Source organism: Felis catus, chromosome E3 (genome assembly GCF_018350175.1).
Source record: "Felis catus isolate Fca126 chromosome E3, F.catus_Fca126_mat1.0, whole genome shotgun sequence".
In the NCBI taxonomy this organism is placed as follows: domain Eukaryota; kingdom Metazoa; phylum Chordata; class Mammalia; order Carnivora; family Felidae; genus Felis; species Felis catus.
Genome location: NC_058383.1, coordinates 2,449,962 through 2,462,699, shown reverse-complemented (window position 1 = coordinate 2,462,699; position 12,738 = coordinate 2,449,962). Strand labels below are relative to the sequence as shown.

Below are 12,738 nucleotides of genomic sequence, written 5' to 3'. Positions count from 1 at the left end.
AGATGACCACAGAGCCAGGCCGAGACCTCGCTCTGGGAGGATTTTCCTCCCTACAGAAGGAGGGTGTGGAGAGACTCAGAATAGCCCAGGGAATGTGGTGGGAACTCGGATTCTGTGTCCACCACTGGGGCATCCCTTTCCACCCTCCAGGGCTCAACTCTGAGTTGTACTGGGAGGACTGGGGGATACCAAGGGAGGGGTGGTAGAGAGCCGTGTCGTGAGAGGTGGAGCCATCCTGCACAGGGCCCCCAGGCGGGCGGTCCGTGGGCCATCCTGCCGGCGGGGCTCCTTGCCAGGGACCTCCCCGCCGCGGCTCCCCAAAAGGCACTGGGGATTGCCAGAGGGCCTCTCGCACCCCAGCCCTCGGCAGGCTTCGTGCCTGGTTAGGGAGGAGGGAGCGGGCATCTGTTTGTTTGCTCACCTACCGTGACGTCCCCTCTCGGCCTGCTGGACATCTCCCATTTTTACAGGGGGAGGTGACTGACCCTGGCCCCCAGGAGCAGAGTTGGGGTCCAAGCAGAGGTCTGCCCGTGCCCGGGTTGAGGCAGCTTGGTCTGGTTAGAAGCAAAGGACCCGCCCTCTGTCCCCCAGTTCGTCAGCAGGTCCGAGAACAAGTACAAAAGGATGAACAGCAACGAGCGGGTCCGCATCGTCTCGGGGAGCCCGCTGGGGAGCCTGGCCCGGTCGTCGCTGGACGCCAGCAGGCCCTCGGCCGAGAAGCAGGAAGGTATGGCGCTGACCGCCTCGCCCCTCCCACCTCCTGCTGGCCTGGCGGCTGCGGGAGTCCCAACAGGGCCCTTGGGTCCCCACAAGGGGGGCTGGGACACCTGCTCCCTCCAAAGAGGGGGTTCCCCCGTGGGGGGAGCCTCCGGGGGACCCGTGTGGCCTTGGCGGGGGGAGCGCACGGCCTCCCAGAGCGGCGTCCCGCCAGGCTCGCCCCTGATGCGTGCCCGCTGCAGTCGGTCTGAGCCCAGACGCCCGTGTTAATTGGAGCTGTTTGCTGGGAAGCGTTCGCCTATTGATTTCTTTCCCCGCTGCCTGTTTCTTGCCATTTATCAAGCCGGCCAGGGGTCACCGGCCGCACAGCGCCCTGCGGAAGGGTGTGCCGATGGCCGGCCAGGCCTCCCGCTGTCCTCGGGGGCCGGGCTGGCCCGGGCGCCGAAGATCAGAGGGTCTGGGCTCCCCTCCAGACCGGCCCTTCGGAAGGCCGGGGCAGGGCACCAAGTGAACCACAAGATGCTGGTTTCTGGGGAGGCGGTTGCTCGAGCTGCCCGGGGCTGGCTCCGCTCTGCTCCCCACACACCAGCCAAAGAGGCTTGCAAAGGTGGAAAGGAGGCCGTGTCTCCCCCTGCCTCCGACGCTGCTGGCGTCCCAGAGCTCCTGACATAAGCCCCACGCCCCTCTCAGCCGGCCCTGCCCACCCCTGCCCCGAACGCCCTTCTGCCGCTGTCCTCCCCTGCCTCCTCGTGTCTAAGCGCCGGCCCCAGTCCCCGACTGTCCTCAATGAAGCCATCCGTGCCCGTCCGGCTGCCGCCCCCTCCCGGAGAGCTCCCGCCGCTGCCCGCGGTGATGAACAGTATGGCTCATCACGGGCTTACCTGCCGCCTGCCACGTGCCCCCCCCCCCCCCTTCCTGCTGAATGCAAGCACCAGGCTGCAGGGCCGTCGCCTCAGCTCCCGGAACAGGGCCTGGCCCGTGGGTCACATAGACCTTCCTGCCAGCCAGCGGGCTCCGTGAGGCCGGGAAGCCTCCCGGGACGGTGGGCGGGCAGGGCGTCCCAGCCGGCCCTTTCCTGTCCCCTCCCAGAGCCAGACCCCGAAAGCGAGCTCGGCAAGAACCTCAGCCTGATCCCCTACAGCCTGGTGCGCGCCTTCTACTGCGAGCGCCGCCGGCCCGTCCTCTTCACGCCCACCGTGCTGGCCAAGGCGCTGGTCCAGAAGCTGCTCAACTCCGGAGGCGCCATGGAGCTCACCATGTGCAAGCCGGGTGAGTGCGGGCCGGGACCGTCCTCGCGTCCCCCTCCTGCGTCCCGCCAGGCGCGTCAGGAGAGCCTGCGGACCTGCTGTGCGCGGCAGGGCGGGTCTCGGGCCCGGGGGCCACGCCGGCCCTCTCGGAGCGCCCCGTGGCCCCGGAGCAGGGGAAGCAGGGGAAGCAGGCCTTGGCTTCCCCGTTCACGCTGAGGGTTCAGGGCGGAGGTCACAGAGCGTGTCAGGAGACGTGACTTGGGGTCCCCGCTCTGAGCCCTGAGGTTAAGAGGCAGGCCACCCATCGCTAGGGCTTCCGTGTCCTGGGTGTGGCTGGGGGACCACGGTCAGACGCCCTGCACACGGCGCTGAGCCCCAGTCCTGGCTGCGAGCTGGAATCGTCCTCAGCACCGTCCGTGTTTAAACCATGGACGTCCGGGGCCACCCCGCACCAGCCAGCCGTCAGGTGCCCGGCGGGGTTTAGTTATGCCGAGATACACGTCACAAGGAAGGTGCCACGCGGACCGTGTTAAGTGTCCGGTTCAGGGGTAGTAGGTACGTTTATCTCCAGAACTTTCTCTTCTTCCCGAGCCGAAGCTCCGCCCCCACCCCAGGGCCCACCGCTGTCTGTCTCTCTCTGTGAGTCTGTCTCCTCCGGGGAGTCGTATAGTATCTGTCCTTTTGCCCCCGGCTCGCGTCACTCAGCATCACGTCCTCGAGGTCCACGCGTGTGGTAGCAGGTGCCAGCCCAGTTACGGCCCACGCCATCCCACGGTGTGGATGTGCCACATCGTGTTTCTCCGTCACCCATCCGTGGACACGTGGGTCGCTCCCGCCTCTCAGTTGCTGTGAATCCTGTTTGTGAACGTGGGCGAGTGAGCATCTCTTCACGCCCCTGCCTCCGGCTCTCGGGGGCTGGGCCCGGAAGCGGGATGGCTGGCTCCCGTGGCGATTCCACATTTTTTGTTCCGTTCCATTTGAACTTGAAGCTGCCACCCTCGTGTGGCCAGCAGCTGTCACCTCACGTTCCCACGAGCACATGCCAGGGTCCCAGCTTCTCCCCCACCTCACCAGCACTTGCTTTCTTTACTGTCAGCCTAGGGGAGGTGAGGGAGGGGCGTCGAGACCAGAAGTCTGTCCTCCGAGGATCAGTATACACATAACAACACGCCCCCCGTTTTAAGCGTGCCGTGTTTCAGATGCCTGCACCCCGTGACCCCAGCCACAGCCAGGAGACAGAACGTCGCGTCCCCTCAACAGGCTCCCTCGGGCCCCCCTCCACCCCCTGCCCCAGGCACTGTTCATCTCCTTCCTGTTATACGTTGGTTTTCGTTTTCTAGACTTTTCTGTAAATGGAACCATGCCACGTGGAACCATTTGCATCTGGCTCCCTTCACCCCACGTCGTGTTCTAGAACTCGTCGTGGTGTTGTTCCCGCTGCCGAGCCGCGGTCCTGCGGGCAGAGCAGCCTTACCCGTCGGGAGTCCGTGGTGCAGAGCCCCTCCCCCACCCGGAGGTTCTCACATGGGCCCCGGGGCTGGGAACACGTGGTACCGAGCGCTCAGAACAGCCCCGGGTGGGGGTGCGGACTTTGTAAGCATCAGTCAGCGCCGGTGTCGGGGTGGGACGCACCTGAGCAGGAGCAGGACGCCCCTCATTCCTGGGGGGGCAGCTCTGCACGCAGTCTTTCACAGGATGTTGACAGCAATGCCCCCCCAGGTCTCCCGGGATGCCTGGCCCTGTGGGAAGTGGGAGACGGTACCCCCAGTGTCCGGCCTCCCGTGGTGCAGACCCTCTACAGCCCCGGCCAGAAGGGCCTCCGCGCACAGTGTGGCTGGTGGGAGAGGTGGTGTTCTTGGAGGCGAGTGGTCTCCAGCTGAGGTTGTGCCCCACCCCCCCACCGCGGCTACTGACCTGGGACAGGTCACCCACCTCTCTGTCCCTCACCTGCAAAGCCAGCATAATGGCGGCCACTTGTGGTGGAAGCAAGGGGCTCGCAGATGGGCAGAGGCCAAGCCCAGCACGGGCCCCGGGTTCTCAGCCCCCCACGCGGAGCAGGCAGGACACGGACGTGGGCCCCTCGCCTCTCCGAGCGCCAGCTCCTGCAGCCACCGCGGTACCTACCTCCTTTCTCAGAACGGTCTGAGGGTAGGCAGAGCCTCGTTTGCAAATCCCACTCAGCCGCTCTGAACTCGGCAGGCATGCCCCGTGTTCCCCTTGGTGCTTTCACAGCCAGGGCGCTGCAGGTGCTGTAGGGCGGGGGTTCTAGGCTGCCTCCGTCCCCCAAAATCACCCGCAGACCTGTAGCACCTCCCCTGCTGGCTCTTCCCCGGATCCCTTCCAACTCCCTTGCGGTACATCCTGGAGTGTACATGCTAAACCTGGCCTAGCGTGGGCTCCCCGGCCAGCCTGGGCTTACGCGGGGAATTCTCGGCCTGGGCTGACCCCACTCTCCTTTCATAAATGGAGAACCTGAGGTCAAGAGATTGAAGATATGTTCAGGGTCCCCCAGCAAGTGAATGAGGTCTCTAGTACATACCTCCTCCTCCAGGGAGCCTGCCTGCTCTCCTCTTCCCTCCATTCCTCCTCACTGCTGCCACAATAAGTACCCATCACTGCACCCGCTAAATTGTTGCATAATTTCTGTATCCCACATTCTTCTTACTACATAGGTCACACATTCTCAAGTACAACAACAGTTATGTTTTTGTCATATTTTTATTCTAAAGCCTGACCCTTAGTAGGTTTTCAGTAAGTACTAAATTTCAGTAAAAATTAACTTAATGGATGGGTGGACGGATGGAGGGATGGGGGTGGAGGAACGGATGAATGAACAGATGGGTAGGTGGAGGGATGGACAGGGAGATGAATAGATGGTTGGGTGGATAGATAGGTGCATGGATGGATAAGTAGATGGTTGGTTGAATGGGTGGATGGATGGTTGGGTGGATAGGTAGATGGATGGATAAATAGATGGATGGGTGAATGGATAGATGGGTAGATGAATGGGAGGGGGATGGATGGATGGATGGATGGATGGATGGATGGTTATATGACTGGATGGATGGATGGTTAGGTGCATGGGTGAATGGGTGGGTGGATGGGTGGATGGATGGATGGTTGGGTGCGTGGGTGAATGGATGGGTGGGTGGATGGATGGATGGGTGGGTAGATGGATGGATGGGTGGGTAGATGGCTGGCTGGCTAGATGACTGGATGGATGGGTGGGTGGATGGATGGATGGTGGATGGTTATAAGACTAGATGGATGGAGGGTTGGATGCATGGGTGAATGGGTGGGTGGGTGGATGGATGGTTGGTTGGTTGGTTGGTTGGTTGGTTGGTTGGTTGGTTGGTTATATGACTGGATGGATGGATGGTTGGATGCGTGGGTGAATGGATGGGTGGGTGGGTGAGTGGGTGGGTAGATGGCTGGCTGGCTAGATGACTGGATGGGTGGGTGGGTGGATGGATGGATGGTGGATGGTTATAAGACTAGATGGATGGAGGGTTGGATGCATGGGTGAATGGGTGGGTGGGTGGGTGGGTGGATGGATGGTTGGTTGGTTGGTTGGTTGGTTGGTTATATGACTGGATGGATGGATGGTTGGATGCGTGGGTGAATGGATGGGTGGGTGGGTGAGTGGGTGGGTAGATGGCTGGCTGGCTAGATGACTGGATGGGTGGGTGGGTGGATGGATGGATGGTGGATGGTTATAAGACTAGATGGATGGAGGGTTGGGTGCATGGGTGAATGGGTGGGTGGATGGATGGATGGATGGATGGATGGATGGATGGATGGATGGTTGGATGAGTGGGTGGGTGGGTGGATAGGTAGATGGATGGGTGAGTGGGTAGATGGGTAGATGAATGGGAGGGGGGATGGATGGACGAAGGGATGAATTGTTGGATGGCTGGTTGGATGGGTGGCACATGGATGATGGATGGATGGATGCGTGGGTGGATGGATGGGTGGATGGATGGTTGCTTATATGACTGGATGGATGGATGGGTGGGTGGGTGGATGGATGGGTGGGTAGATGGCTGGCTGGCTGGCTGGCTAGATGACTGGATGGATGGGTGGGTGGATGGATGGATGGTGGATGGTTATAAGACTAGATGGATGGACGGTTGGGTGCATGGGTGAATGGGTGGGTGGGTGGGTGGATGGATGGATGGATGGTTGGTTGGATGGATGGATGGGTGGGTGGATAGGTAGATGGATGGATAAGTAAATGGATGGGTGAATGGGTAGTTGGGCAGATGGATGAGAGAGGGGATGGATGGCTGGATGGATGAGTGGTTGATTGGATGGATAGATGGATGTATGGGTGAGTTGTTGGATGGCTGGTTGGATGGATGGCACATGGATGATGGATGGATGGATGGATGGATGGATGGATGGATGGATGGATGGTTATATGACTGGATGGATATGTGGGTGAATGGATGAATGGGTGGGTGGATGGATGATGGATGGTGGATGGTTGGTTGGATGGGTGGGTGGGTGGATAGGTAGATAGATGGATAAGTAGATGGATGGGTGAATGAATAGATGGGTAGATGCATGGGAGGGGGGATGGATAGATGAGTTGTTGGATGGCTGGTCGGATGGGTGGCACATGGATGATGGATGGATGGATGGTTGGGTGTGTGGGTGAATGGATGAATGGGTGGGTGGATGAATGGATGGATGGATGGTTATAAGACTAGACGGATAGATGGTTGGGTGCGTGGTTGAATGGATGGGTGGGTGGATGAGTAAAGCCGGAAATGCTTCATGATAGGCAGTTCACTAGTATCGTACCTCAGTGCATGAGTTACTTTGTCCAGTGAAACTTAATGCTGAGAATTCATGAAGCAGCTCTTCTGGGTGCTGCTGTGGGAAGTGTAAGGAACTATGACCTTGACCCTGCCCTTGAGAAGCCTCCCAGTCTGGTAGAGGAGCCACAGTTGATTTAAGTGGCCAGAAGGGGATCAACATGCAGTTCTGTCCAGTCCAGAAAGGGGAGGTTTGTGCTGCCCTCAGGACTGGCCTTCTGTCCACAGATGTTGTCACCAGAGACGAGTTCCTCAGGAAGCAGAAGACGGAGACCATCATCTACTCGCGAGAGAAGAACCCCAACACTTTCGAATGCATCGTTCCCGCCAACATTGAAGCTGTGGCCGCCAAGGTGAGGTGGGGTGAAGGCACCGGTTATCTTTGTGAGGGCGCCTTGGCCATGCACAAGGGAGGGGTGCAGAGTCCCCCTCCCCTCCCTGCGGGCAAACCCCTTCTCCTCCTTTTCTCACCTGCCCGGTGTTACCTCGCCACACACCCTCGTCCTCCAGGCTCCGACGTGCACGTTTATGTTTTAGAACCACTCCGTGCCTCAGACGGCTCCCTGGCACTGGTGTTCTGGTTTGCGTTGTCTCGGGCTGTGCGTGCGCCTGGCCGTGACAACAAGGGCCGGAGCTAGAGGGAGCGTGTGTCAGGACAAGAGACAGGGAGAGCGAGTGGGCGACAGGAGTCATGTTCACCTCAGGAGGGAAAATGGAGCAGCAGAAGGGTTATTGGTGGCAACGCAGGAGAGGTGTCTGCACACGATTTAGAGTCTTCTGGAGCCGGGCGATGTGATCCTTATCAGCCCCAGGCATCGATTTCTTTCTCATTCTGGGACCTTTGGAGAGCAAAGCCATCAGTTGAGTGCCACCCCAGCATCTGGGGGTCACCTCTGCAGTGGGCGGCGACCCTGGACGAGGAGCCAGGAGCAGGTGCCCACCGGAGCCCCGTGTCTGCCCCCCCCCGCCCAGCACGTCCCCACGTGGTCACTCAGGCAGAAGAACGTATGGGCAGAGCTCTCAGCCAGCCTGGAATCGCTCATTCGGTGTTTAAGTCTGGGCCACAGCATTTAGGGGATGGTGACGTTGGAGTAGAGAGTACAGGAGTGGGCAGGGTGGCCGCTGGAAAGGTGAAGCCACGCCGTGTGGATGGTGGCCGTGCTGGTGGGGAGCGAGGGCAGTGACCGGAAGGAGCGCGGGGGCGGGTTGTGAAGACGCGCTGAGCGGCACGCTTAGGGACACGTGCGCTGTTTTCTAGATCCACCTTCTAGTTCAGCGCAAAGGGCTCGGGCATCTGGGGGTTTGTTTGCTTCTGACGTGACACTCTCAGCAAAACAGAGATTTGTCCTCCAGAAGGGAGGAGCCCATGGGTGCCAGGGAACCCTGCCTGAGAACCCTCGGCAGTACTCCCAAGGTCGTCCGGCCCCAGCTCGCCTTTCCGGTGTTTTCTGCCCGTGCTTCTTACCGAGAGTGCCTCCATGAGCCGAGGGGAGTAGCAGGTGCTCTTGAAGCTGACTCTGATTTTTGCATTGAAAGTCGTTCACCCCCCACCCCCACCCCCACCCCCACCCCCGATGCACCTCGGGCCGGGCCCTGCTGGCACATGGCACCTGCAGCCCGGTGTCCAGGCAGGCGGGGGCTTGTCCCGCAGAGGTCGGGCTTCACTTCGGGTCGCTCCCTGGGGCAGCTGGGGACGTGGGGACACTCGGGGCTCTCGCCCCTGCCCCTGCCCCTGCCCCAGCCGCCCGGCTGCCCGGAGGGGCTGGGGAGCTGCTGACCGCTGGCCCCGGTACCGCAGGACAAGCACTGCCTGCTGGAGGCCGGGATCAGCTGCACCAGAGACTTGATCAAGTCCAGGATCTACCCCATCGTGCTCTTCATCCGGGTGTCGGAGAAGAACATCAAGAGGTTCAGGTAGGGCCCCGAGACCCCCCCTGCTCCCACCGCCACACGCCGGGGTCCCCCCAAGAACAGCCGGCTGCTTGGCATCCCCGCTCACCCCTTCAACGGGTCCTCGTCGAGTGCCAGACATGGCCCCCTACCTCCAGCAGCGGAGACCATACCACACAGGCAACACGTCCCCGGGGACCCGGGGGGACAAGTGCCGAGGTGGGTGGTGGACCCACCTCGCAGGACCCAGGTGGCTGGGGAAGCAAAGCTGATGTTGGACCAGCCCCAGTGCGGTGAGGGTGGGCCGGGCAGGTGCAGAGGAGAGGCCCCCAGACCTCAGGCGGGGACAGTGGCAGGCGGCGGTGGGGACCTTGAAGCCACGGGGGCCCCAGCCATGCCGAGTGATACGATCTAACACGGGGCGTAAAGGGCTCCCTCCGCCTGCTGTGTGGACACAGGGGTCAGGACAGCCGGGGCAAGTGCTGGGACCCGGATCCTGTCTCGCGGGTGGTGCGGAAAGGTCCGATTCTGAATCCACGTTCCAGGTCAAGCCTGTGCGTTTTGCTGGAGGGTTGGCTGTGGGGTTTGGGGCCTGGCCGTTACGTGGCATTGTCCCTGACCTCTGCCCCGCGAGGCCCCGGCTGAGGCGAAGAGAGGTTGGGCCACTCCCCTGTAGCTCCAAATCTTTACTGAGCACCTGTTCAGGGCCCGGCACCCGGGATCCCACGAGCGAGCAAACGAGACAGAGGCCCCCACCTCACCACTGCGCACGCGTTCTGACCGCTGCCGTCCACAGCCCAGAAGGGAACGCGTGTTGGGGGAGGCGGTGGGGGGTGAGGGCTGGCGCCTTGGGGTACTGCTGGTGGGAGCATGAAATGCTACAGCGGCCGAGGAAGACGGGGGTACGGAGGTTCCTCCTCGAATGACCCGCCCAAAAGGATCGAAAACAGTCTCAAAAAGATAGGCGCTCACCCGTGTTCACGGCAGCGCTGTTCACAAGAGCCAGGAGGTAGAAGCAACCGGGCGTCCACGGGTGGACGATGGATAAACACAATGTGGTTCATCCACACGCTGGAATATGATTCAACCTTAAAAAGCGTCCGACTTCAGCTCAGGTCATGATCTCGCAGTTTGTGAGTTTGAGCCCCACATTGGGTTTTGTACTGACAGCTCAGAGCCTGGAGCCTGCTTCGGATTCTGTGTCTCCCTCTCTCTCTCTGCCCCTCCCCCACCCGGGTTCTCGTTCTCTCGTTCTCAAAAATAAACAGTAAAAAAAAAAAAAAAAAAAAAAACATTCTGGCACCTGCTCCAGCACGGATGAACCTTGGAGACATGACGCTCGGTGCCAGCAGCCAGACGCACAAAGGGTTAGGGTGAGGTCCCTGGAGGAGTCTGGTTCACAGAGACAGAAAGTAGTCAGTGGTGCGGGGGCTGGGGGAGGGGTGGGGGGGAGAGGGAATCAGTGTGCTAATGGGTATGAGTTTCGGTTTTGCGGGATGAAAAAGTTCTGGAGGCTGATGGCACAACAGCGTGAATAAACGTGACACTAAGTGAACTGCGCACTTAAAAACGACAGGTTTACCAACTCCCTTTAAAGGCCCATCAACCAGCCCTGAAAATGGAGGTCTTCTTTTTAAAGTTTATTTATTTTTGAGAGAAAGAGAGAGCCGGGGAGGGGCAGAGAGAGAATCCCAAGCAGGCTCGCATCGTCAGCGCGGAGCCGCGTGCAGAGCTCGTGCCCGCGAACCACGAGATCGTGACCTGAGCCAAAGTTGGATGCTCGACCGACTGAGCCGCCCAGGCGCCTTTGGAAGAAATTTGTTTAAGTAAACGCAAAGGAAAGAAAAACTACAGATATTTTTTTAAGCCCCGCCTCTCGGGCCGGGCCGTGTGCTGGAAGGCGCCGCGCGCCGCGGGGACCCGGCGTGGCAGGTGGCGGCCCCCACAGCACCTCGTGTCCCCCCCCCCCCCCCCCCCCCCCCCCGCCCACAGGAAGATGCTGTCCCGGCCCGAGACGGAGGACGAGTTCCTGCGGCTGTGCCGGCTGAAGGAGAAGGAGGTGGAGGCCTTGCCCTGCCTGTACGCCACGGTGGAGGCCGACATGTGGGGCAGCGTGGAGGAGCTGCTCCGCGTCCTCAAGGACAAGATCAGCGAAGAGCAGCGCAAGACCGTCTGGGTGGACGAGGACCAGCTGTGAGGCGGGGCCCGGACCCCGGAGGGGCTTGCGGACCCCGGCGGGCGGTGCCGTGGGCGCGAGGGGGCCCCGTCCACCCGGTCACGCGGGCCCCGGGGAGCTGAGGGGACGGACCCGGACCCGGACCCGGCAGCTGGGAACGGGCCGCCCCGGCCGCCCGCGTCGTCGCGACGCCAGGCCGGAGCCGAACAGCCGATGAATGTCACGCAGGAACAGGTGTGCCAGCCGCGGGGCGGTGACCCTGAGCGCGGGGGCGCGCCCGCCGGCCCTCGGGACACAGCACGTACACGTTTCCGAGCAGGATGGCCGCGGCGGAAGGGGAAGCCTTCCGCGCGGCGACTTTTCTCTTTTCTCGCATTACAACGTCTCCGTTTCCTCGTCCTCCACCTTTCCCAGAGCTGTTAGTACCTAGTAATTTGCAGAGGGGCGGAGCTCTTGCTGAGCGCGCAGACCACTTCCGGAAGAGCTTGGGGCGGGGGGCCACGTGAGGCGGGGGGCCACCATCGTCCGCGGCGCCCCGGGGACAGACCTGATTTGGGCCTGGGCCTCGAGCGTGGTTACTAATAACCCCTTTGACGAAGACACGTCCCGATTTGGGTGATAAGTTGTAGAGTCACTCTAGGAAGGGCCCTCCCTGGAAGGTCACCCTGCCCCCCCCCCAGACCCCAGCCCTGAGGCCAGGGCCCCTCACTCGGCTCTCTGATCGTCTGCACGTGGCGTCCATACGCGCAGCCCCACGTCGCCCTGCGGTTGGGCGCGTGGAGTAAGTATCTCTGTTGGGTTTGTTTCCGCTGCCCAGGCGCTGGGGTGTGTGCGCGCGTGCGCGTCTGCCGGAAGCTCGTGCCTCCCTCCGCGGCAGAGAGCAAAGGCCCCGTGGGTTCTAGAGCCACTCTTCTCCCTGACCCCCTGGACGCAGACTTTCCCAGTCTGGACGCGACAGGGTGTGGCCAAGCCAGGCCTCGTCCGGCCCGGCTCCGTGCTGAGTATTCGGCAGGTGGCAGGTGGCAGGCTGGGGTTCCCTCCCAGCTCTGTGTGTTCATGGGAACTGGGAGCAACCGCCGCTTGACAAACCAGCACCCGCATTCCCTCCCTTACTAACAGAATCCTGTTTTTATTCTGGGAAACTACATGCAGCTCAAAGACCATATTCCCCAGCTTCCCTTGCAGCTAGGGTAATCAAGAAAACGTAAGGGGACAAGGTTTTGGGGGAAGGACAGAGCAGACCGGCAGCCCTTTCTCTAGTTTCTTGCCTGGAATACAGCTGTGATGGCTGGAGCTCCTGCAGTCACCTTGGACCTAGAGGCGACCTTGAGAACGGAAACCCTACGCAAAGGATGGTGGAACAGAAAGAGAAAAGGATTCAGCATGGCTGATGGCACTTTGGATCCCGGGGACGACTGCTTGGGTTTTGTTTACATGGGACAGAAATAAATTTATGTTACGTGGTGGTCATTTCCGTCCTCGTTTACTTGCAGCCTAAAGCAATTCCTAACAAATACAGGAGCAACCCTTGCTCTTCGATACCATGGGTGTGAGTTGATATGCTAGGTTTTTGCCACATGTTCAAGGTACAAATTATGAATAAGAGAGCTTCTGGTAAATACCTCACCCTAGAAAACAGTGCTGTACGTCCTGCATTTTTTGTTTGTTTGTTTTGTTTTTAGCATTTTGACTCTTTGAAGTCAAATGAGCACCACAAAGCCTGGGGAGGTGCTACCGGGGATGGGAGGTTCCTGGGGGTGGGGGGAGCCTGGTCTCCTCGTCCCTCCGTGATGATGATTTGGCCCTACGCCACTGAGACCGGACGTTGCCAGGCAGAGCGACGCCTCTGAAAACAGTTACTGACGCCGCTTCTTCCGCAACAGCCCCC

At 60.7% G+C, this 12,738-nt stretch overlaps 1 protein-coding gene across 10 annotated transcripts in view; it reads left to right on the top strand.

Moving 5' to 3' along the window:
• The window catches only part of CARD11 (caspase recruitment domain family member 11), a 139,211-nt gene extending 126,723 nt beyond the window's left edge, over positions 1 to 12,488 (top strand). For 8 of the 10 annotated variants that reach the window (XM_019820361.3, XM_045047409.1, XM_023246227.2 and 5 more), the window contains 5 exons: positions 592 to 727; positions 1,807 to 1,986; positions 7,013 to 7,137; positions 8,583 to 8,698; positions 10,667 to 12,488. In XM_019820361.3, the coding sequence (XP_019675920.2) occupies positions 592 to 727; positions 1,807 to 1,986; positions 7,013 to 7,137; positions 8,583 to 8,698; positions 10,667 to 10,871 (762 nt within the window). In that variant the 3' untranslated portion in view covers positions 10,872 to 12,488. Of the gene's footprint in view, positions 1 to 591; positions 728 to 1,806; positions 1,987 to 7,012; positions 7,138 to 8,137; positions 8,364 to 8,582; positions 8,699 to 10,666 lie in introns of those variants that run through there. The other 2 variants (XM_045047411.1, XM_023246228.2) reach the window with 2 other exon arrangements.
• Positions 12,489 to 12,738: the final 250 nt, after the last annotated feature.